This window comes from Nilaparvata lugens, chromosome 11 (genome assembly GCF_014356525.2).
Source record: "Nilaparvata lugens isolate BPH chromosome 11, ASM1435652v1, whole genome shotgun sequence".
Lineage (NCBI taxonomy): Eukaryota > Metazoa > Arthropoda > Insecta > Hemiptera > Delphacidae > Nilaparvata > Nilaparvata lugens.
In genome coordinates, this window is record NC_052514.1 from 27795855 (window position 1) to 27823378 (window position 27524).

Consider the following 27524-nt stretch of genomic DNA (forward strand, 5'->3'; position numbering starts at 1 on the left):
TTTATAAGTAAAGGTAGAAAAATGTAGGTGAAAGTTTATAAATAATAAGGGTGGAAAGAGACTCGGTTAGTTGATCTTGGTAGGAAATTCAAAAGGTTGAGGAGCGTAAACGTTTTTTGAGTTATTTGACTTGAACCAACTAAGTTAATCAATTATCATTCCAAAATCAAAATTTGTGTGTATCCAGTTCTGAATGTACATTATTCCAATTGTAGATAGTTCTGTAGTATTTAATAATAATGCATTTGTTTCTATTTCTGCGTGAAAATTAACTATTCTAGATTAGCAACATTCATTCATTCTAATTCAAATTCAATTCTAATCCAAATTTAAATTAATTTCCTCTAAAATTCAACAGTTTATTAAAGTAAGTTCCTTAACCTAGTATAAATAATTTCTATTAATGCTAACACACAACGAATTATAGGCACAAGTGGTGGAAATTAAGTAAATTTACCAAAACCAATACTTCATTTGAGTTGGTCCTATATTTTTTTATATTGCACACAGGCTACATTCTATTATTTGAAGAATTTGAAGGGTAAAATAAAGAAGGGTAATTTGAAGTTGTAATAAGGGACAGTTTGAAGTTGAGACTCTTTGAACTTGAACTTGGATAATTTGAACTTGAGTTACAATTAGTATTTTATGGCACCAAATTTCAAATAATACTTATTCTTTTATTTATGTGTTGCAGGTGGTGAAGGCATACGACCACGAAGAACAGTGCCATGTAGCGATAAAGATAATCAAGAACAAGAAGCCCTTCCTCAACCAGGCCCAGATCGAGGTCAAACTACTCGAAATGATGAACAAAGCCAATGCTGAAAACAAGTATTATATAGGTAATACAGTCATTAATATCTATTTGAATTTTCATAATCATTTACATGTTGGTAGTCATTCATACGATTAATTTTCACTCGTGAATAAATAGAATAAGATCAGGAAGTTCAATACGACTTCATTTTTCATTTATTAAATTCAATTATATTTTATTACAGCATAATTTTATTTTTCTGGGGTATCAATAGATCAATACTCAAGTCACCTTGTTTAAAGCGTTTTCATTAACTACACCATCTCATTTTAATCAATGAATTTGTTTCTATATTAACCTGAAAATGGGAGATTGCTGATTTTTTTCAATGCATCACTGTAGCCTGATTATTGAAACATAATTATGGAGAACATGATGCCGTATGTCAAATGTTAATACCAAAGAGGATAAAAGTGTGAATAGATTCTTTTCTCTTATGCTTCATCAAACAGAACTCCTGCATATTATTTCATTCTGATCAGTCATAGGACCTGTAGATTCCCTCTCACCTTATATATAAATCTGAACATGAGAGATACAGGTCATGATTTTCTCTTAATGTTTCACAATAATTAAGAAAATATAACGTGAACTTGAATTTCTCTCAAATATGTTGCGGAAAACATCGATCTCGCCCCTATTATCTTCGTCATTGTTGGTTGAAAAATAAGTTTCTGTTTTCCGAAAGGGAAACCTTTTCCACAAATATATTTAGATAATTGACATGTTAGCGGGCTGACAACATTTGCGTGGGCTCATCCCACATAATTTCCATTGCCACTTGGTAAATCTCATTCTCTTCTTCTCGTCCTTCCATTCACTTCCTCTGTTTCTCTCATTCTCCTCTTCTCGTCCTTCCATTCTCTTTCTCTGTTTCTCTCATTGTCTTGTGGCCGCCCACGCATGGCGAATGTTTTGGCTTTAGGGGTGGTGGCGAATTCAATTACAAGATACACACCCACTCATTTGTCTCTGTAACCTTTGACCCCATCCACTAAATTCGATTGCTTGTTGGCCAATAGACGTAATTGCCTCCCAGTTAACATAATGCTTCATGTATTAACATCTCAATCTAAATAATTATATTGTTTAAACATGAAAGTCCCTAGAATTCAAATCCATTTTAATATTTATAAAATAATCTTGGGAAACGATTTCAGGTCGTTAATATATTATGCAATCATTAAAAATTAGATAATTATTATTAAACGAAAATCCCAATTAAATGCTGTAAATCACCCCGAAGACTTCTGCTACTGCAAATATTGACAACAGGGTAAACAGCAAGATGGAAATTCGTTGATGAATATTTCCATCTGTAGACCATTAAAAAATTGCCTATTAATTTTAAATATGTATTCAACATTAATTATAATTTGGATAATCCAATTATTATTTTTATCCTGATCAATTACATTATTTTCATTTTCCCCCTAGAATTCCCCATACACAGATTGAAAGTTCTATCTTTCAGTCCATAAGTCAGTCCTTATCCTTCAGTGCTGTTGACTACTATCAATAAATTATTGAAATTACTAAGTTGTAAGGATAGATAAATGTAGTTATTGAGGACATCTAATCAAGAACAGAAATCTAGTCATCAATTTGTAATTTTACAACAATAATTTTTATTGATTGATATTTTGATGTTTTCAAGGAGCTACTTTACTCATAATTACTTTGACCTGTCATATACTGCGTTACTCCCTTGATGCAGATTCATATGACGAACAAGTAAAGTAAAGTAAAGTGGAGCTAAGTAGTCTTAACTGTTCAGGGAATTGAACAAGATTCGGCCTGATGAGAGCAGACGCGGCGCATAAATACTACGCGTCCCAAAATGGCTGAAATTTAATGAATGACTTTGAAAATATAAAAAAGATAGACTACACCAGATCTTGATCACAAGAGTTGTCATCTTTATGGTTGACGTTTCAAAATGCCCTCTTGTTTTGGTTTGAAATTGTTGTTCTAGTGTACCTGAAGCGAGTCGTTACATTACGCAACTACTTTTGACTGGTTTTGAGTTGCTGTATTATTTGTGATTGATTCATTAGCTAATGTTAGTTACATCTTTTGTTAAAAAGTTTTTTTTTGTAATTTTCGTCACTGTTATTTGTTGTTGTTTTGCTGAGAGTGCCTGAAGCAGGAGAGTGCCTGATGTGGCTCAACCATCTCTGTCTGGTGTTCCAACTGCACTAATATCGACTCATAATATTAAAAACTATCTATTTCTGAACACTGTACCATACAGTTTCTCCAATTCTACGATGACAGTTTTAGATCTCTTGGATTTTAAATGTTGCGTTTATTTAGTGAACTATTTAGAAATTGTCCATTTCATCGATTTGAATTCTTGTTTTTGATAATAAATTGTGTTTGTTTGGCTGTAGTGTACCTGAAGCGGCACTTTATGTGGCGCAACCACCTCTGCCTGGTGTTCGAGCTGCTGTCCTACAATTTGTATGATTTGTTGCGCAACACGAACTTCCGCGGCGTGTCGCTGAACCTGACGCGCAAGTTCGCGCAACAGCTGTGCACCGCGCTGCTCTTCCTGAGCACACCCGAGCTCAACATAATCCACTGCGACCTCAAGCCGGAGAACATTCTGCTCTGCAACCCCAAGCGCAGCACCATCAAGATTGTCGACTTTGGCAGCTCCTGTCAGCTCGGCCGCCGCATATACCAGTACATTCAGTCGAGGTCGGTCCATCCACCAATCAAATCAAATCAGTTTAGTTTAGTTTTATTCCATCAATAAACACTACATAATCACCATATATATTCAGTCAAGGTGCGTTCAACAGTCAATCAACGTCCAGTTTAGTTTAGTTTCATTTTGCTCAAAATCACTACATAATAAGCATATAGCAGTTTATTCAATCGAGGTCGGTTTATCAGTCAAACAACTCGGATGAATTTAGTTTCGTTTCATTTTGTCAAAAATCAGTACATTTCATTCATTGTACAAACACTATAACCATGATATAATTAATACCATGGAGGAAAAACTAGGCTAAGCCTGTACCATTTCTCTCCAAAATTTTTATATGAAGTTATGTTGTCCAAACTACATGATTAAGCAATGCTTGGTAGTATATGACATGTCAGGGATTTGAGTTATGAATCTGAGTTTAATACTCATAGAATGAAATCAAAGCCTCTATTGCATAATATTGAGCAGTGTTATAGCTACGTTAAAATACATGGAATACGAGCCGAAGTAGGAAAATGCATAATATCAAAGTAGAAACCGAATAAAATAGATACAAATAATAATTAGTGTATCAAAAGAATTAAGCTGGTTAATCAATTCAATAGAACAGTAAAATAAATTGATCACATCCATCCATTTTTTAAAGAATTCAGCTCATCTCAATTAACATTAATGGATAGCATTTATTCAAGTCAATCATTCTTATCAATGAAACAATCAAATTGATTAATTCAGTTGATCAGCCAATTCCATAAAATAATGAAATCTGTAAATTGGATTGATAAATCTAGTCGATCAATTGAATTGGAAAAACAATGAAATGATTTTTTTTAATTAATGCTATAAAACTAATGTTCTACGGAAACGTCACAATGTTCTAAAGATTAAAAACACATAAGATTGATTCAACTCATAATAAGAGTAATAGCTCTTGGAATATCTATAACTGTTACAAACATATAAATAATTTAAATACATTCTCACGAACTAAAATTATTGCCAACCTAATAAATTATGAAATGTATAATGAAAATAATTACGAATTATATCCCTATCCTTATTAAAAAATTCCGACAGTGAGTGTACCTATTGTATGAATGAATAAAAGTTTAACTCATTCGAAATCCCGCTGAAGTAGGTATAGTTTTCTACAATAGCATAGCATCAGCAGAAATTGTGTTTGGTCAATATAATGAGATCCAAACATTATTATGACACATACTTCATTATGTATTATGTGTGTATTAAGACGTTATTTCTGAAATATTATTACAATGATTCGCGGTAGTATTGTGAGGTCTTCATAATTATTAAACGAAAATTCTAATGAATATGCTATCAACTACCCTGACTGTGCGCATATTGACAACAGATAGGACAGATTTATGATTTATTTATAACAGGTAGTATGATTTATTTTTGTTGAATAATTATAATGAACTTATCAGAATGTGAACAATTGCCATACAGTTTGCATGTGTTTCGTTTAGTCCAGGTGCTCGATTAGTCTGTTGTTCGATTACCCCAGGTAGAATTTTTTCTATTAGACCAGGACCTGGTCTAAACGCACACCTCGGCTAAACGAGACGGAATGCTTCGATTACTCCAGGTGTTCGATTACACCAGGTGGTCTAAACGAAACTGGTCTAATCGAGACACAGGACCTGGTGTAATCGAACTACTGTTTAATCGAAGCATTCAGTCTCGTTTAGCCGAGGTTCGCGTTTAGACCAGGTTTTCAGCTTCATTGTAGAATAGGACCTAGTGTAAATGAAACCTGGTCTAATCGAGACACTCCCTACAGTTTGGCAACACAAACAAACAAATTCATATTCAAATTCATTCATTTGCCATTGAAAAAAACATTACAAAATCATGGAAAACAAAATTCTTAACATAATTAATCAACTTATTCATCTAATTAATTTGCATAATATTGAGATGTGATTTGTAATATTTGTGTGTGTTTGTTAATGCAGGTTCTACCGATCTCCGGAGGTGCTGCTGGGAATTCCGTATGACCTGGCCATCGACATGTGGAGTCTCGGCTGCATCCTCGTCGAGATGCACACTGGCGAACCCCTCTTCAGCGGATCCAATGAAGTCAGTTCACTCTCTCATTCTCAACAATATATTTTTGTTGTTTCACGTCATCTGTTCGTAGGATGCTTTACTTATTGACTTGAAAAAATAAACTGTTCTGATTTGATTTCTGATACCTACTAATACTTCAATTTCTTAGTTTGTTTCTATAATATCGTTTCTAATGATGTTTATTAGGTGGAGCAGATGAACAATAACTACAATGCCCTCACCAAAATAATAATAATACCGAGGGTGATATTCACATAAGCTCTTAGGCTTGTGCGTGGGTAATGAGTGAGAAGGATGATGATGAGAGATGACGACTACGTTTTAGGTAATCGTGACCGACGGCTTACCGTCTCCCTGAAAGACGGGGTGGCCGTATCTATGTGATTGGGCTGTGGTCAAAAACGTTTTGCCCCGGTCGAGATTCGAACTCAAACATTTGCAAGAGTACATTATTTGAAATCGTGGCTCCTATTTCAACAAATTACTTGTTTCTTTGTAGTATATTTTGACAACCTATTCCTCTGTGACTATCATTGTTTTTTTCAATAATTAATGTTATAATTTATTAGTAGCTAAAATCATTATCTAACAAAAAACATTAACGCTCAACCATTAGTTTGAAATGCATGATTGAAAGCATTAATCAGTGGCTATAACGCATTAATTTGGATGTTCCAGGTGGACCAGATGAACAAGATTGTTGAAGTTCTGGGCATGCCGCCGAAGCACCTGCTTGACTCGGCGCACAAGACGCGGCGCTACTTCGAGTACGTGTCGACGGGCGACGGCTACGACGGCTCCTATGTGCTCAAGAAGTTCAAGGACATGAAGAAGTACAAGCGGCCGGGCACGCGGCGTCTGCACGACATCCTCGGCGTCGAGGTGGGGGGACCGGGAGGTCGTCGCATAGGCGAGCCCGGCCACTCGCCGCAGGAGTACCTCAAATTCAAGGTGAGTGGTTAGCTTAGGTTGAGTTGGGTTGGGTTGGATTAGGTTAGGTTAGGTTGGATTGGATTTGTTTTGAGTTGGGTTGGACGTTCATCAAATTCAGGTTGAGCTGTGGCATAAAGGTTGAAAATATTATAGTGAGATTCAGGTTATGAGTCAGCATCAGATTAACACTGGTTTACTATCCTTGTCTGCCATTAGACAAAGCAGATAAGAAAGCGGAAAGTTATTCTTTTTTAACTCTGCACTGTTGACAAAAATCATAACTATGGTGAACTACCAAAATATGTCATCTTGATTATGAAAATTTATAATTAAAAGTCATGAGAAATAATATTTTATTGGTGAATTGAATGAATATACACGTATTTAAGGTAGAACTAATCATTTGTTTTCTTTAGAACGTATAAAGATCAACTATTGTGATAAATTTTCTCAAAACCAACCAATGTATTTTTTGTTGTTACTTGTTTGTATTCAATACTGTTACAATACACATAATGTTCGAATTCCAAAAAAAAGTTTATTCCGTTGTTAAGGTACATTTTCGTTCCTTTATACGACCGATGGCCGAGAAATAATACCTTTGGTGTTGTAGCAGTGCTCACACATTGCAGCCTGCCAATGTCTAAGAATCAATAGGATTCTTACTCGGTCGTCGGCCGAAGTCTCATAAACGAAGACATACATTTATCTGTATTTACAGAAGATGATGATGTTTTCTAATAGTTTGTAGTTTTCTAAGTGCCAGTTCGAACGAAATCCTATTTTAAACTGGATCAAACCTATATCAAGTCTCGCTTGTTGTAATGTTTGTTCATTTTGAGTTGAATCATCTGATTCAGTTCAGTTTAGGCTTTTACTTTGTAAATGGCCTCACATAAATAGAAAGCTCAACTATTATTATCTCAGAACTAACAAATGCTTAGTTTGTTGGTGCCAATGCAGGCCTACTGTTTGTTTGTATTCAACATTGTTCCTAAGTAGAAATCAAATCCAATTTTTAAATTTGAACTTTGTGTAAACCAGGACCTGATCACGCGTATGTTGGACTACGACCCAAAGACGCGAATCACGCCGTTCTACGCGCTGCGGCACAACTTCTTCAAGCGAACGGCAGACGAGGCCACCAACACCACCACCTCCTCCTCCTCCACATCGGCCACGGTCGGGGGAGGGGGCAGCACCAGTCCTACCCCCCTCTCCTCCTCCGCCTCGGCATCGCTCCTTGTTGAACCGGTGCCTCCCAGCCAGGCGCAGTCATCTAATCAATCAGGTAATAAATATGAACTTATCGATAGATAGTAAACTATGATGAGATATATATGAAGTTACCGATAGATCGTAAATTATGTTGAAATAAATCCCGTATTAAACACATTATGATAAATTAATGCAATTTAGGCTGAAGTATGACAGTCGTAATGCCCATTGACGGCTTAAATTATACATTCAGGCGGTGGGACCTTCCCGCAAGGGACTCCTCACCAACAAAAGCCATACGAATTTACTTTACTTATTAATGCAATCTTATCTACAAGTAAACGTGGCTTAGCGTTAAATGTAGATGGTGCATTTGACCCTAAGATAGATTACCGGTAGGCCTAAATACTGTTTACAAAAAGTTTGATAAATAATGACAAGATTGATAGTTTCACAAAATGTAAAATGGGAATAAGTTTCGGAACATTAGTTCTTATAAAATTAGGTGAAATAGTGAATTGGATAAATGATTGAATCAATCAGATAAATTATAGTGAAATAAAAATGAAGTTACCGATGGTGGTTATAAGAGTAATATAGCGCTGGCCTAGTTCAACACTACCACAACTCAAAAATCCAAGTTTTGAGAAAAAGGCAATTTTATGTTTCAAATTATTACTACGAATTGTGCATTGCATATGGAATGTTGATTTCTCCCATGTGAAGTATAATATTCTTAGACTTAGTTGAGTGTAGCTCTGGAAAGAGGAAGGAAAGCTGAGTAAAATGATGTAGAAATCTCAAAAATGATAATTTTTGAGTTGTAGCAGTGGTGAACTGGGGCAGTAGGTAGACCAGTAAGCCTAAATACTGCTTACAAAAAGTTTGATAAATGATGAAAAGATTCATAGTTTTACAAAATGTAAAATGCGCATTAGTTTCGGATATTTGTTCTTATAAAAAGTAAGGTGAAATAATTGAAAAAATTGGATAAATTAGTTACTGATTGATGATTTTTTATCATAATCAACCAAGAATAGTTCCTATAAGAAGTGCATTAGATTTTTTCTAAATAGATTGAAAGCTCTAGATTAGGCCTAAATAGAAAGTTTTAAGATGTATGAAGTCAAGAATAAAGGTTTTGAATAAAAATGCAATATCCTGTTTTATTTATCAGTCAGTACAATATAATCAAAAATCTTTTAATTATGATTGAGAGAGAACAACAGGCTTGGCCTAAAACTATCCTTGTTTCAATTTTAAAATCTGATAAATAGTAGCCGTAAAATAGGTTATGTTTTGCTAAAAAATAAAGTTCAAGGTAATAAAGAAATAAAAGTTTAATTAATGGTTCATACATATTAAAAATAATTCTTAATAATGCAATAGTTAACTAATGAATATTTCCTAAAAGAAATAGAAAGTTCAAAGATAAATGAAATTAATTGAAAATTGATTGTGAAACTATTTAAACTTCTTCTATAAGAAGATAGATTAATAGTCGAGACGTAAAATAGGTAGTTATTACAAACTTATCAAGAGAAATTGTCCTCTAGGAAATTTAATATTCCTTGAGTTGAATAATTCTTCTTAGCTCTTACAGAAATTGAAATGAATAGTCCCAAATGGACAGATGAATAGTCACAAAAATATGATCATTGTGCTTTATATTCTCCGCACCACATAATTTTTCCTTGGATTGTCCGTGGGCTAACCAATACCATTATGGAAAATGGAGGTTGAAAATTATAAAGCACGTAGTATAATTGCAAATAATTAGTTCTTACATGCAAATAAGATAAATAGTGGAAGATGAACATAAAATCATACATGAATATATTCAAATTAGAAATGATCGGCCGTGTTAGAATTCAATTCAAATCAAATCAAATTTATTTCCTCCAAAAATATCAGCATTTAAAAATGATACATTATTAATTTTAAACTTAATTTCATAAATTATATATAAATAAAACAAACCCTAAAATCAATTTGACTTAATAATATAGAACTTGAAAAAGAGACTTGTAAGGAAATTTAAAAAGGAAATGAAGGTTTTAAATATTAATTAGAGGAAAAGCTAAAAAATATAAGATTTATAGAAGATGCAGAAATTTTAAAGAAGCGGCGAACCAAAAATCAAAATCTTTCAAGTTTGAAGAGGATCAATACATAGTAAATGGATTAGGGAGAGGATAATCAATGTCATCAAAACACATAATCGAGGTCTACCTGTTTAGTATTGAATAAATAATACTTGGATGTTGCTGATGATAATGCAATCGTGTAGGATTTTATAGATTAAAAAACATTGCATTGAAATAGTAAATAAATGAATGCTGAGTGACCTGACTGGCTCTCATTTATTCAAATTGTATCATAACGATTGTACAAAGGATACGATTGTCATAATGTAACATAGTGTAACAAAAATGTAATTAGTTTCAGCTTGTAATATTAAATTTGTAATTGTAATTGATGGTACACCAGGGGCAGCCGACCACAGTGATGAAGAAATAGAAAGAGCAAGCAGAGCTGGTACATGCAATAACCAAGAAGATGAAGTAAAAGTCGATCGCGAGACTGGAGAAATAGTTGAAGAAATGTTGGCAAATACGAAAATCAGTGAAGAAAATGAAGAGAATGAAGAACATTTTGTTGCTATCAAAGATGATGGACGACAAAATGAGGAAATAACTGCTAACGAAATTGATAATAATGTGAAGAATGGTAAGAAGTCGAATGAGAATGCAGAGCAAGATTACGAGAAAGAAGAAAATAATAATGTGAATAGGGGAATTGATAAAGAGGATGATGAGGTTAAAAAAATAATAGAAGATGAAAGTTTAAAGAAAATTCCAGTGATGACAGATTTCTAGTCGGTTATTCTTCTGGGAAAGCTTCAAAATGGGGGAAAATATTGGAATCCGAGTAAGATGAGTTAGATGATTTGGTATTGGGAATGATTTTTATGCATTATGTCGAATTTTATATAATAACCCGATGTTTTTTTGTTTTTCTATCTAGTAATTCACCTGCTTTGAAAAATATTGTATTGTTGATAAAACGCCTACTTATTGATTAAAGTTAATGTGAAAAGCCTAGTGATCAAATATTATTAAATTCCGTTTAACATTTATTATACAGTTTTGGAAATTATATGACCACTTGAATGATTACTCAATAATACACTTTAATGATGATTATTCAATGCTACATCACAGTGGCATATGAAGAAATATAGATGTCATCTAATATAATAAATTGAAAACTCAAGTTTTTCCTGAAAAATTATCTTGAAGTGATATAAATTGGTATGGAAAAGTATTTAGGCGGATTCACACATATAAGTATCAGTCAGTGACGGGTTCAGTGGAATTATAATTCCCATGAGTACTAATTGGACTATTCCGGCAGAGCTAGTATGAATAGTTCCATAAGAACTTATGGGGAAAATATTCTCACTTCACTGATACTGATATGTGGGAATCCGTCTTTTAACATCACCAGATTCACAATATATTAACCATTGTTTTCCAATACGTAATTATTTTTGTCCAATTTGTCTGATTCTACGTTTTTTTGTTGAGTTATGTTCATGTTTTCGATTGGAGAAACTTTGAGATGAGGTTTTTGTTTGGAAATTGTTTTTTTTTGCAGAAGTATTTGATGTGCTTGCATCTATTATTCTTAACAAGTATTAGTTGTTCATCATTTTGTGATATGGAAGAATCTATTCCTTGCCAATATTTATAGCTTCAAGGCGTTTTATTCGTAGAGTTTCTGAGTTATCATAACGGTTTTGACGATTTGTTGAGTTATTGATTTAACTAATTATGAAAATTCATACTTCATTCTCAATAGAAAAATATTGTTGAGTTTTCAGATATTTACGACAATATCAAATATTAGGCCTATCAAAAACGTTTTGAAAATTTCATAATTTTTTCACCATTAGACAATTTACAAAAAAATTATAATTGATATTACTGTGCTGAAAATTCAGAAGTAGAGCAAGGTGAACTAATTTCTTTCAAAGCAGGAATGAATGTACTAGGACACGAGGATGCACTTTTATAGTTCAATTAACATTTTTTTTCAAAATGTACTCGTTGAAAACGTTGTCATTGGAATGAAAATGAGGCATGATTGATTTAAGTGTCAGATCAGTTTTGATGTGTTCAAGAAAGAATCTTGGATTTTTTTTCTGTATTGTTCGTGATTGTAGGTGAGATCTATGAGGTGAATGCTAATCATTTATAGGAAGAGGTTAACTAATTTCATAGAATTTGATTTTTAGAAAAAGTTTTGATAATTTTTAATTGGTAAATTAAATCACTGGAGACTATGATCCTTCTTATACTAATTCCCTAGTTTCAAAGTTATGCAAAAACACTTTATTAGCATAATATAATAAAGAGCCCTCCTTCAAAAAGCTTTTGAGATCAACTATTTGATTAGTTTTTCATAATTTAATAAGGGTCCTCATCTATACGAGTATTGTAGCTTTAACCTTCACGGTTTCGCGATTGAAAGTAATTCGGTTGCCAATGTGTAGCCTAGGTTCAGACTACTTTGAGGCTTTGCTGAGTTTAGGCTTCCACTATACTGAGTTTACTTGAGCTGCGTTCAGGATACTTGAAGCATCAAGCACTGAACTGAATTTTCTCAGTGTACTTTAATTATTATCCAGGCTTTCCAAAGAGTTACTTAGTGATATATTTAGCTTGTGTGTGTGCGTAGACGTAAGCCATATCACACCTCATTGTACTAGTGACTCTAGTACAAGTAATAGTACACACCAATACTAAAAACGTAAAAATGTGAGTAGAGATGTGATTTAGACTCAACAAGTATTTGAAATTAGATTTCAGGTTTTCCAAACTTGACAAGAGAAGTAGACGTAAGCCATTTCACACCACATTATACTAGTGTCTTTAGTACAAGTAAAAGTATATAACAATACTATAAAAGTAAATATGAGACAAGCAATAAGATTCATACTCAACCAGTATTTGAAAGTAGATTTCGAGTATATTCTAGAAAGGTAATTTACGAGATGTGCCTAGTGGTGTGATTGAAACTAGAAGAATTTGAAAGTAGATTTGGAGTTTTGCAGAGACTAGTTGAGTAATGTCGGTTGTCATTTTGCTGCCTGTTTGCAAGCAGACGCTCAACCAAATCAACCAACCAGCGCCCTGGTTGCGCGATGACAGCCAATCGATGGTCTTACATCAACCACGCTAGATTAGAGCTAGATTGACCTAACCAGTAAGTCATTCCAATAAATATATCTCTGTTTCTCTCTCTCTCTCTCTCTCTATCTCACTTTACTCTCTCTGTCTCTCTTCTTGTTGAACCTTCACTAGGTGTTTGTGCCCCCCCCCAATAACCCCTAAGACCCTTCAGCCTTTAGTTCTCCCCCCCTCTATGTAGAACACATACTTTTGCATCTTTCACCCCCTAAAAACTTGATGAAAAATTTCTGTGAATGCTACAACCCAGCATCTTTTGTTGTCTTTATGATTGTTGCACCAATTGAGATCGAACTGTATTGAATCAGTCAATCAATTACCTAGGATTTTCGCTCAGAATAAGTTAAACTTGAATCAGAACACTGTAGGGTTAAAGTTTCAATTTATTACTGGGCTGATTGTGTACAGTATGTAATAAATTCTATAATTAGAACCAAAAGTGTTCTTATTCGAGTTTAACTGATTCTTAGCAAAAATCCTAGGTGTGTACGATTGTGTACAGTGCAAGATAAAACTGGTTAAAATTATAGGCCTATTATATGAATTTTTGAAACAATCATATTCCACTGATATTCGTAATTCAACACCTTACAATAAATAGCTTGGTTATTCCGGATTAGATTGTAGCTGTTTGCACAGCTTTAATGATCAAATTAACTTCCATCTATAATAATGAGCTAGATTTGTTTTCAAATTATCAGCGGTTCCAATACATTTTGAACTAGCCCTAGTTATTAATTAGAGTTATCGAGAGTTTCGACTTGATTCTATATACAAACTATTAAAATTAAAAATCAAAGTACCCTCTTCAGCATGTTAAATGGGATATTTTTCAGTTAAGCTTTTCAATGTAGGCCAAGCACTGTACAAGAAAGTGAACCAGCTATTGATATTTTTGTTGTAATATATGCAAACGGTACCATAGCCAGTTAACCACGAGAAGTTCCTTGGTTTTTATTTTTGACAATGTTTTTCAAATGACAGCCAGGGCTCTTCTCTTGGTGAACCAACTATAGCATTGCACTGATACAGATTATCAAGGTTGATCTCGTTTGATGCAACTAGTATAAGTGAAACAACTTTTCTCAATCTATTGTATGTTCGGCGTTAATTCCTCAATTTTATGTCGTTCTCTTCAATTTTTGTTCTGAAATTATATTGAAAATTTGTTGTGCATTAGTCCTTGAATGCATTTCCCAGTATAAGTGTTCAATATTATCTTTTTTCTAGCTATCGTGTTTATTCTGAGATTCACTATGTCTCTAATTAAACTCTAAATTTAGTCATTTTCTTTCTCTTAGACAGTCATATTTTATGCGTTCAGTATGGATGATGTTTCTCATTCCCCTTGCTTTTACAAACCCTTGCCTTATAATATTTGTAACTGGAATTTATTGGTTTAGAAATTTAATAGCATTTATCACCTTAATGTAGTTGGAATTGGTAGAGCGCTCCCCAATAATACCAATAATTTTTTCTCCAAATATTAGATACCTTCATTTAGAAAAAACCCTATACCTCACACCAAATTCTACCTTGTAGTTTTGATTGATTTTTTCAAATATTCAGAATTCGAACAATATTATAGATTTAACTATCCACCCCTCCCTAGTATTTGTCTTGAAATATTTTTATTTTTGAAGTTTTCTAGGATGCCTGATAGTGGTACCGGCTTCATTCCTCCATATTGTTGTGGTTTCATAGCTCGTCAAAGCCATTTTTCATTCAACTAATTGAAATTATGAGTTTTGCATTGTCAGTACATTGTCAATGAACTGCTTGCAATTTATTCGTACAATGTGTTATGTTCCTAAAAACAATAGTACCTATTTCATGATTGGAAGATTAATATCTACATTCAAGTCGTCTTAAGTTATTAAATCATAGATTTTATGTGCGTAGAGTCTTAGTTGTACGGAAGAATTTTTTTATTGACTGATTTTTCAAAACCGATCAAAATGATCTAATAGAATCGCTCTTAAGAATCTCAATATTGAAACAGGAAAGTATGAGTGCTTGATTTGAAAATTGAAAAAGGAATGTTCGAAGAATATTATTAGATAATTGATGATATTGAAGGATAGTTGAGCCAGCTAGCTGAATCCATGTTATGTAGGTCGCAATTGTGTTAAGTTGAGAAAGTGTATTATTCAAAACTACTTTTCTTGGTATCAAGTCTCTATAAAATTGTGTTATGATACAAGTGTTTTAGTTTCTTATTTTTTTGATTCTAGAGTTACTTCATCTAGTCAAATAGATTCAATTTTTTTCATATAGTAGAGGTTCTGCATACGTCAAAAATTCTTCATTTCAATACTTCATATTCATTTTGCTTGATGTAAGCAGATTTGAGTACCGGTAATAAGAATGGAAAAAATTGTGTGAAAAGGTAGCTATGACATTTTGGTAAGCTGTAATTCTGGGTTGATATAGAAAAAAGTTAATTAATTCCACCTAGATATAGTTTATTATTTGCATCACATTTACGATTTTTGTGTTGACTGTTATTGTAAGATATTGCAGTGGGGTTTTACCTAATAATTGTGAAAATTGTCTGTATTCGAATTGTAATTATTTGCGAACTACAAAAATGGAAAATTTAAGAGTGTTTTTTTATGATGGATGCTGCAAGGTGTGGACCAAACTCCAAATAATAATAATAATTTTAAAATGTTTTCCTCTTTCAAGCATTGTGATGTCCGTTTTATTTTTATAATCAATGATTTTAGTGAAACAAGATAACTCTAATAGCTCTAGATAACTTCTCAAAAGTCCTATTCCGTTTTATAACATTACGAAATTTCTATAATAATTTTATACATTTTATAATATAAGGCAATTCTTTTTTTCCTCTGTTACCTCCAATAACTCATCATCATTATGCAATTTATAAATCATTCCAACCAATGGATTCAGTCATGAATTTTCAATATTATTTGAACCGTTTTATTCTTATTAATTCCATTTCAATTGTCTTTTGCGTTACAAAAATTACTTTTGCAATTCTGTTTGTTAAACTCATTATTTGAATACAGCAGATTTGATGAAATTTGTAGATATTGCCTGAAGAAAATATTTGCCTATTGCTCGGAGTGAGTCCTGTTGTTCAAGTGCATTCTACCTACAAAACTCTGATGTTCAATTTTTTCCAGAACATTTGAAGCCTATTGATCAAAATTGTTCAACAAATGTTTGAATATTAATCACACCAATTTTTTTCAAATGTATTATTTATTTTTCGAATACGATATGATAATACAGTAGAGCACCGATTATCCGGACTAATTGATGTATGACAGTATCCGGATAACTGAAAATCGATTTTTCCATAGTTCTTCAGTGTAGACGTAATTACAACTTTGCATTGTGGCCTACTTCACATCTTTCATTCACATTCTACAGTTTAAATAGACACCATTTTGTAAAATTCAATAAGGTACAGTAACCCAAATGTTTAATTTATTAAAATATTGTACTGCACTTGATTGTGACGGACCAAATTGTCAATTGAAATAGAGAGAAGATTAGGGTTTTAGGGGATTCCAATATTTTTTTATCACCCCCGGACGACCGGATAATCGATGTCTGGATAATCGTTGTTCCACTGTAATATAATATTAATGAACGGGAATTGATTATGAATTTCAGATTTGATATTTTGAAATGGAGAGTGAGATTGCTTGAGTGATTTGTTGTCTTTGTCGATGCTGATGTAGTATGTTTTGTGTTGAAGGGGGGGCACGCCTAGGGGGCCTCGGCCACCAACCGATGGACGTAGAGCCGTCGGCCTCCTGCTTCCCGTGCCACTACCACCTGCCGTCTCGGCCGCACTACCCGGGCGCCGCTAGGGGCGTCGCCTCCCAGGGGGCGTCGCAACTGTTCATGACGTCGGGACCAGCGTCCCTGCCTCCCGACCTGGCAGCGCCCATCAACACCTCCTATCTGCCCACCACCGGACCCACGGTCCTCAGTCTGACCGGGTTCCAGAGTGCGGGTAGCGGCGGTCACCCTTCCAACACCAACACCTCGTCCACGTCGCAGGCGGACGACGACTCGCCGATGGTGGGGGTGTGTGTGCAGCAGAGCCCTGTGGCCAGCCACTAGCAACCAGCCGACACCACTACACATGCCAGCAACCCACTCCAGTTGTAGACTATGTGTGTATGTGTGTGTGTGTGTGACGCCACCCACATCGGGGACTAGTCCAAGTGTATTGTGCTAACCAACTATTGCTAGATTATGTATGAAGGTTATGATTATATATCACTGTATGAAGGTGATGATCATGTATATCATGATCATGTATCAAGGTATCTTGTATCATTGTAATGATTATGTCTATGAAAATGGATGTACCAAGGTGTCAAGGTCTCATTGTTATCAAGGTAATTATCACGTGACAAAGAATTGCCCATGTATCAAGGATCGATCATGATCTATAATCAAAGTAATTCATATAGAAGTTGATTCATTCATATGAACAAATCATCAAGATCAATGTATGATTCTTATAAAAATGTGACAATGATCATGTATCAAGGTAATGATGATGATTTGAAGTAATTATAATGAATCAAGATAGATATCATTTATCTGGGTAATGATAAAAACATATCTTGATGCTGCTGATTCTTGTATGTAATTATCTTCAATCGATGATCATAATATACCTTGATATTGCTGATTCTTGGCTATTAATACTTTGTATCAGATACCTTGATATAAATCCTTGATTCTATCAAGTTGATGATAATTTATCAATGAAGTAAGATGGATATTAAGGGGGGGAAGGGATAGAGTTAGGATATTTGATGCTGTGATTTTGATGTAAAGGGAGTGGCGATTAAGCTGTAGGTGATGATGACTGTTTGTGTGTCAACTTTTCTAAAGACCTCTTTCGACTTTTACCTAGGATTCACTTTGGCTGCTGTAGTGAGATTCACTTGATTCTGTCAGCATTGGTTGATTGGGTAGCAATGGTGTTATTCAAAAGGAATGCTGACAGTGGATCTTACTATAGTAGATTAACCAATACTAGTGTTCCGAGTGCAGGTTTATGTATAGAAGAAAAATGTTTTTGTTAGTAGTTAAAATGAGTTTCTGTTTTGAGGCTTATGATTAGTAGGATTTTTTGTTGACTGTTTGAATAAGTTTCTGAATTGAGACTTCTATACAGGAGACGAATAATTGTTTTTTAAGTTGTGTTGTTGTCTAGAGTTACGTACAGACTTATGCGTCACGATCACGCGCATTTCCCTTTTCATCAGCTGATGCTATGCTTATTGAGCCATATGAATAAAAACTGAGCATATGCTCATGTGCATGATCATGGAGCATAAGGTTTTGATCATGAGCATTAGGTACAAGCATAAGCATTTGCTCATTTTTATATGAATAAGCTTTACCTTACCACAGAATAGATACAGAATGAAAACTGTCAATCAAACGCCTATCCAACCAATGCTTTTTACATGGCACAAATACTAGACACGTCATTTGACCTTAGGAAGTTCCAATCCTGGTCTTCTGATTGGCTCGCGGCAGTGAACGAAATCAATTGATCCGGATCAGTAAAGTGATCCGAACCTCCCATTAATACAATTACAATGAGGAACTTCCTAACAAGATGGCGGATTTTTGCGCCAGGGTACTAGCCGAGTTTCCATACTGTATGTATACTGTGCTCTTACCCTATGCTCCTGAACTCTGGAGCAAATGCTCACATATTTTAAAGATTTTTCATCAGCTGATTTGCCTTACTTTGTTTTTATAGTGAAAGGTTAGAATGTGCTACTCACGTAAGTGCTAAATATGCAAGTATAGACACCATTGTGTTCGGTCGTCTGCTCTGTTCTCCTATTAATGAATTGAGTTTTAGGTTATTTAAGTTCTGAATTTTAAAATAATAGCGTGAAAAAATGTCATCTCTATAATAATCTTCAGCATAATCTTATAATCTCAATAACCTTCTTATAATCGTCTACACTCTCATCTTCTTAAATTACTATTTCCTATTCTGTGATGGCTATCTTTATATCCGATAGGTATCTTTTGTATTTATTCTTTTGAAGGAATAATGGTGATATATTTTATGGTTGAATCTAAAAAGAGTTTTATAGTTCTCAACTATTGCTTGTGATGGTATCTGGTATAGGTTCCTCTTTCTCACACGAATTAGTTGAGCCATTTTACTTTGAGCAAAAGGTGAAAAGCTGCTCTAGACCAAACTCACTTTTTTTAAAGCATTTGCTTTAAAAGTTCAGCAAATGCTCCAGTTTATTCATACAATTTTGAGTATAAGCTTTTATTTTTGAGCAAATGCTCAAACTATTTTTTTGATGAGCATGAGCAAAAGGTTTTGCTCACGTTTATTCATAGAAAATTAAGCATATGCTCAATATTTTAGAAGTATAAGCAAATGCTCAACTTTATTCATATGGCCCATTATGTCTGTATTTGTACAGAAAGTGTAAGATTCAGTTATGGTGGGTGAAAAGCGAAATGCGCGTGTTCGTGGCGAATAAGTCTGAACGTAGCTTAAGAGGATAGTTCTTGTAACGCGAGCAAAAATTGTATTCAATTTACAGATGCTTACAATGAAGGAGTATGGAATGTGATTTCTCATCTAACTAACAAGATAGATGATTCAAATTTGTGTTCAATATAAAGTAATTTTTCAATTTTGGCTGTAATTTATTTTAAAAAGTATGAATTTATTTGGGGAGGTCGTTGATTGAAATTTTATGTAAGGAATACGTTAATATGAATTATTTAAGAATTCTAGTTTGAAAATTAAAAAAAAATTTGGCTACTCTGTATTGACAGTGAGGAGTATATTTAAGGCTGTTTGAATTAAACCGATCGTTTTCACTTTTAAAAGAAAATAGTAAAATAGCAAATAAAAGTGTTTTGATTATATATATTAATGAATTAAAGTTTAAATTTTCATAAAACTTTGCCAAACTCAATGTAGAGCAAAGTTTACTTTCAAAGCTGTTTTAATTATTCTTTTAACTCTTCCAGAATTCACAAGCATGTTCAATACAAAAGCATGGATATTTTCTATAGATGACTCGATTATTATTTTAAATTTAAAATTATAAAGTTACATTCAAAGGAAAAATATTAAGTTGATGGAGATATTTCTGTTATAATTTTATCTTATGATTTTAAATAATTATCTGATTTGTGTTTTTGCAGACTTGCAGTCTCACAAGTTTGGTTTCAAGATCATTAGTATCATTTTTAATCAATTTATTGTTTTTTGTAGGGTAATTGAAAATTGGCATTGATTGTGGAAGATCATTGGTAATTTATTAGTTTTTCTAGATTCCAATTTCTTTTGTTTACGAATAGATGAAGAGATTAAAATATTTAAACTATTATTCTTGTGTTTATCTAATTTGGAACTTGTTGATTCTCTGACAAAGCTAATTTATGACAACATGTAACTTGGAAGCGACTTATCGAACAGACTTGAGACTTAACGTTCTAAAATTTGAAGGATTCAATGAACAAATTCATAAATTCTGTAATATTCATTTCAAGCCATCGGTAACGTGATTCACATTGTATTACAACGTATAGAAAGTCTCAATTTGTTAAATTTCATCGAATTTTGTGAATGCAAATATAGGTTCAGTTTTAGGATGGTATTTTTCTTTTTCATTTTCTCCCACTTCATTAACACAATTAATCAGTAAATACTGCAACACTAACCAAAGCTTAACTATTATTATTAATTTATTTTTCAATTTCTGAAAGTAAATTAATTTTTATTACTGTAAAATAATCGAATATATCCGAGCAGGAATTCTGTCATCCAAGGTAGTTTTGAGTTTTTTGTTCTACTGGCTTCAATCAGTGCTAACTCACAAATAAACTCGATCCAACCTTCATTGATTTGGGAAAATTAATAACTTTAAGGAGACGTAAAGACAAATTTTAGATTGGAATTAAATTGTGTTGAGAACATTCTAATTACATTTGCAAATATATGTCAAGAGTAATATATTTTTGAATCAATTAATTGATTATGATAAAAGTATAATAGTGTTACAGAAAGATGGTAAAGACCTCAGCCAAAAAACTAATTACTCTTACAATTTAAGACAATCCAAAGAATATATTTCACATGCTGAATTCAAAAATTAAAAATTGAATTCATACGCTGAAAATTAGAATTCACTTAGTCACTAAAACTTGCGAAGAAAACACCAAATCAAACAGTCAAGAGCTATTTTTAATTTTACTTTGCTGAAAAAAAATGTTAGTGGTACTTGAATATTAACAGATGCAGAGATCAAAACTGACAATACACCCACTCTGTATCCTTTATCCTACAGCCTCCAACCAGAGTTAGAGCATATTTGAACAGACTTCAAACAAAATTTCAAAACGTTTGCACTATCTCACAAATCAAATAGATTCACCATGCAGCAAATCGTCTTCTCCCTCTTTATAGTAATAATATAATAATATCATTATATTATATAGATAGGTTGAAGTTGTTCAGTCAGTAAGAAAACCAAATCTACAATAAAACTCAGAGAGAAGGCTTCGCTTGGCTTTTGAGTGTGTGTTTGTGTGTTCTATGAGAATTTGTAAAATATGTGACACGTGACACCGGGTTTTTGTTGCTGTTGAAAACTGCAGAGACAATGTTGTTCAATCCGATACAATTATCTGGTTGCATTAGCATTGAAATGAAGTGAGAATTCTATACGCATGGTATATTCATATACATCCACATATATGAATAATATTATAAATAAAATATAGGTATACTAATTGGCGGTCGGGCCGTGTTTTTTTAATTACTACAGTTAAGCTCATTATATAATATTGTTCTGTACATCTTATTCAATGAGAAATATAAAGAACGACGAAAAAGTTTACCAATACAATTATTATTATGAAAAAATGATGATGATAATAATAATATAGTATAATAATTTGCAGATACAATTTTTTTATATATTTCACATTACTACAGAATTTCATACGATAAGTGAATTTGCAAAATAATTAAAAAAAACGTAATAGTAGTAAATACTCGTACATGTACGTTGGTAAACAATTTGAAGATATGTGTACATGTTATGAGAAATGTCTTTCCAAAGTATGGGTGAATGCAAATGCAAAGCGGTTAAAATATACGGCAAAAATAGAAATACTCAACTTGTAATGAAAACTAACAGTATTGTAAAAGTTATTCGCATCTTTCAATGACATGTATTTATTGTTTGCTAAAAATGTTTCAGCTTTTTTATGGAGATACCTAGTTTCATACGTTTTACAGTCCACAATTCAGATTTTTTCGTTTTTATTGAGTTCTTTCTTGAGACAAACTCTGTTCGTTGCTCACATTGAATTCTTCACTTGGAAAGTGCGCTAAAAATGCCAAATTTAAATAATAATTTACTTTATACAAGCAGGTAACCCGTGCTCCACTTGGGTCTGATAAAAAACTTGATAAACTGGAAACTTGAGTGCAGACGTCAAGATGTGTCATTCGTGAATTACCTATCCCATACATGTATAAGCCAGTTCTATCCTTTATTATATTATAGATAAACTGAAATTATTGACGAGATTTGAATCTATAGAAGAACTAAACCTACTCACTGATATTTTTCTATAGAGAAAAAACCAACTAATTTTAAGGATAAACAGCAGATGCTTACCGGCTTATTTCTTGAAGACACATCCGTTTGCGTGGTTTTTAAATACTAACTCTTCAAATTAATTTCATCAAATTTATTTCTGTATTTGAATATCTCTTTTCTGAGAATATAAATTGATTACATAACAATTGAGTATTTTATCACCTCAAGACGAATGAAAATGGCTTTATTTTTTTAATGGTTTCAATTTATGCATTTTTAACGCACTCTTTATAATAAATGATTTATTATACGGGTTTTCCGTTGATCAAATGCTGTAGTTATACAATATTTAAATTCAATACGGTATCTAAATAATTATACGGTATAATTTCTATTTATGTAATATTACTTGAGTTCATTCTTGCAATTTCTGTAGAAATATGTTAATTTCATTCAATAGAATGCAGTTAGCTAAGCCATTAAAATATGAAACCAGTACTGCCCATAGTAATTAACACCACATATATTCGCCTTGTAACCTTCTTTACCTCAACGATAATAAACACTAATAAACACTTTAGTGGAGCTGTTAAACTTATTAATATTGAGACTGAGATTATATATACTTGTGAAGGAAGATCTGCATCTTAGGAGGGCTCCGAAACAAACCTCATTCGACTTTGATCACTTCATTTGCGAAGAACTCAAATGAATTAACCAAATTTATAGGTGTTCTCTCACCATTCAATTTGAATCGATTGTTATTCATCTAGATTGATATAGTATGATTCAAATAATTTGGAAGCTGTCGGGTCTATAATGTAGTGTGACGCTCGCCTATTCTCTACATGCTGCCAAATTATCTGAATTTACTGTAAGCTGAATGAATTTCAATTATTAACATTCCAATGAATCAACACGGATATCATCTCTCCGAATTGAAATGAATAGATCTAACAAAATGGATGAATTTAAACGAATTATAGTACCGTAATCGATAAACATCCCGAGTTAATAGATCTAACAGGATAAATGAAGTCTAACAAATTATGGCTAGCAATATGCATTCTATCGAGTGTTATTATTAATAATAGCTTGACAATTTTCTTGTATTTAGTAAGGGAAGAATTACTTTTGACACAGAAATATGGTTTGCAAGAGAAATGTATGCTGTTAAATATGAATACCATTTAGGTTTTTCCTCGTCTCGCACAATGTTAGGATTGCAAAACAAATTTCAACTGTTATTTATCATTTAATTAGAACTGATATTTATTTATCAGTCTGTATAAGATTCTGATATGAAGAAGATTCGTTTCGGATATGAATTATTCCTCGCTTTAAAGCTTCAAAAAGAGAAAAACATATTCTGAATATCTTCTATTTAAAATTCACTATATAAGAAGATACCGTATTTTACTCTTGACATTTTCAATTATCACTTCACATCTTCAATTTTCAATTATGACATTTTCGGTATCATCACTCGCCTATGAAGTTTTTATAAAAAAATCAATTCATTTGAGGTTTGTGTTTCTGGTTGATACGAATCACAAAATTTAGATTTTGGAAATTTTCTTGAAATCTTGTCTACGTATTAATTAATTATGTTCATAATACTTCATACCATCCATTCTCGTTTTCAAAAACATGCAAAAGCGAAAGTTATTTTTAGAACAATGGGCAACAAACTGAGATTGGCGAATAACTACTTACTTTATAAAACGAAAAGGAAGGAATATTGTATTGTATAAGCTTACTCTTACTCTGTGTCAGAAGTAAACCATCATCTAGTTATTCCTGATTTCAAATTAAACTGTAACCGAATTTGAATGACTGTAATTTGAATGAATCTAACTAACCATATAGATGAATTTGTTGCATGATTTTTATTAATGCTATATATTATTGCTATGAAATAGTTATTGTTTGCCAAGTATATCGGTGCTCTCAAAACGAATACCCTTAGGGATTGTGGACTACTCAGAAAAATCTTTAACGTGTACGTGTAATACTGATCAAATGGCCTGCAATAATATTTATAATATCGTATATTACTTACAGCAAATTACCTAAAACCTCACTAAAATCCACCCAACCAACTACTGTTTAGATTCCTCTTGCTGAAAACAATGTGTTCATTTGTGGAGTTCAGAAAATATATAATCATAGGCTTACTGAGTTTAAAAAAGAAACAAAAAACATTATGCCGTAAACATTTTCAGGGGTTTTCTATTTAGAATGTAACTAGCTGACCGTCAACGTAATACCATGAACACTCACATCACATCACATCTCAAATCTTTGGTTCGGGAAAGAGACATTTTGGACAACGTTGTGAGTCGACAATTATTAGAATAAATATTGAAGTAATAATAATTGAAATACAATATTCAAAAATGAATAATTATTGTCTTCTGTTCAGACTGTAAGCAAAGTCTTACTGTTGAGTTGACTAACTTTTTGTTGATTAGAAACTTTTCAACTTTCAAATGGTATTTCTATGTACGGAGCTTCACCCAAAATGGTCAAAAAATTCAGTGGAATTTGCTTAGTTTTAAATAATGGAAACAACTTATTAAAACAAAATAACCTAATTTTTCACTATTAATTGATTAATCATAATTCCCCATAGCGATTGTAGAAGACAATTCAGAATCTACTATGAGTCTTTTGATAATGAAGACTCAGTACAGATAAAATCATTGAATTTGTTACAAGTAAGATCATAACTGCCTCTTCTATTGTTTCAGCAATATGAATTGGAATGCGATTTTACAATTATAGCATATTCTCGAAACCGACCTGCCTACATTCATGTTAGTGTCTCCTATAATGGTTTTTGCCAAATCTTGTTTTCAAGCCGAAAGTTAATATAATACCATGTGCTCCCACTTTCTCAATTTCCTTCATCAAGTAAGGTTCTCATTACCTAATTTCCATTTTTGTAATCTACTCTTTATTTCATCAATAAGCTACTCCAGTGATATCAATTCCTCTCAACTATAATTGTCAAATAATTGTTTTTGATTTGTATAAACAATAACTTGTTGAATTATCATCACCCCAGTTGATTAGTAATAGAGTAAAAATATAGAGCAATAATATATGTGGAACTGGTTGACCCCGATTTTTGAAATAATGTCAACTTGTTTTATTTCTTACTCTTTTAAAACAACAATATTACAAATTTTACGGTTGAATTGTATAACTCATGAAATATTATTGTAAAGAAGTACTGTTATTTCCGATATAATGTACAGGGACACTACCAAAACAACACGTGATGTAATACTACTAATGGATACTAGTTATTTCTGTTGCCCACATTTTGATTACAAGCTATTTATATTATAAAATTTTCTGATTTGTTAAATAAAATTTCAGCCCGAATATCTGGTTGATTAAATATCTAAATATCAGTAGCCCACAACAATACTCTCACCACCACGAATAAAGATGAATTATTCTATTGTGAAACCTTTGTTGAAAAGCATACGATTTTTTGTAAGGCAATAAATTTGATTTTTGATAATAAACTATGTTGGTTGTACCACAGATTCAAACCTGCCTCTGCCTGTAGTTCTACCATAATTAGTTTCCAACTATGGTTAACACGCTAAGGTAATCTATACTTTTCAACTACGGTTCCACTATTGTTATTACTCGGTAACATTCACTTCCCTATTTATTCTAATGATTTCAGTTATCACAGGGAAAATGTTCCTAGAGTTTTTCTAGGAATCTGATGTTAATCTTTATCACGTAATTTTCTTTTATAATTTTTATGCAGCAGAGCAAGTTGTCATTTTTTCTTTGAAATATTTTTAATATTTAACAGTGTAAAACAGTAAATTTTATTATATTGTAGAGAGAATTGTCAGTTTTCTTACTGATTACACTTCATAACACCTCTCAGTAACACCTTTTGAAATCGTGTATTATGGTTCCACTCATGTTTTGACAGATTATGACGACTGTAACAAATTGCATCTAAGAATAACTTTGTGATACAAATTGCCAGGTCCCCCCCCCCCATGTGTGGAAGTGACACTAGAATGTAAATATATAAGTAAATTTGTACAGATAAGAATACTAGTAGGGAGGAAGGGGACTTGGAACGTAGTGATTGTTAGGATGCAGGAGTGTGTGGCCAGGAAATAACTAGTGTCCATTCAGTTGACAGTTGACCAATTTTCCACTATGGTTTAATCATATTATAATGCCATTGAATGACTTCTTCGAATCGATTGTAGTGTCTGGATTAATTGTTTTAGGATGTAATTATTTATCGATGCACTGCCCAGTCGTAATCGACTATAGAAAAGCGATTTAAGTTGATAAATAACTATCTAGTTTAAATAACTAGATAATGTAGCAGAGTGAGAAGTGTAGAGGTACGAACGACCGTCTCTCTTGTCCGATGCTCATTGGTTGACACCTCAGCCAATCAGCGTTCTTCTATCACACTCCTTTCCTGCTCTGTAAGTTCTGTTAGTGAAATTGTCTATATTAATTATTATTAACGGATAAATGAAAAAAAATGTTACATAAGTGAAAGTAAATTTATAGTTAAGTGACTCGGTCTGATAAAGTTTTTGTGATGATAGGTTAATGACATGAATTCAGATCTTGGATTAAATTTATAAACCGATTTATTATTGATAATTATAATTTTATAAAGTCATTAAGATACATGTTGCACACAACCGTGATAGTCTTTTGCAAGCCGACAAACTTTCAAACAAGGTTGATTTCACCCGATCACACCACTAGAATGCTCGCAAAAAGAATATTGCGTTTGTGTACGACATCTGTATTTTCTTGAATAAATTATAAGAAATATTTGTGTGTGTTTATTCATTTTCCACTTGTATCTG

At 32.7% G+C, this 27524-nt stretch overlaps 1 protein-coding gene and 1 long non-coding RNA gene across 4 annotated transcripts in view; one reads left to right on the forward strand and one right to left on the reverse strand.

The window, feature by feature from the left end:
• The window catches only part of LOC111048296 (serine/threonine-protein kinase minibrain), a 159875-nt gene extending 132386 nt beyond the window's left edge, over window positions 1-27489 (forward strand). The window contains exons 4-10 of one of the 3 annotated variants that reach the window (XR_002605893.2): window positions 698-845; window positions 3214-3523; window positions 5516-5639; window positions 6309-6581; window positions 7608-7854; window positions 10272-10712; window positions 16770-16908. Coding sequence is in view for 1 of the 3 variants with exons in the window: in XM_022334171.2 (XP_022189863.1) it covers window positions 698-845; window positions 3214-3523; window positions 5516-5639; window positions 6309-6581; window positions 7608-7854; window positions 16770-17140 (1473 nt within the window). In the remaining 2 variants the exon portion in view is untranslated. Of the gene's footprint in view, window positions 1-697; window positions 846-3213; window positions 3524-5515; window positions 5640-6308; window positions 6582-7607; window positions 7855-10271; window positions 10713-12950; window positions 13053-16769 lie in introns of all 3 variants that reach the window. The other 2 variants (XR_002605895.2, XM_022334171.2) reach the window with 2 other exon arrangements.
• LOC120353610 overlaps window positions 1-27524 on the reverse strand; it is a 91881-nt gene that overhangs the window by 32906 nt on the left and 31451 nt on the right. The window lies entirely within an intron of this gene.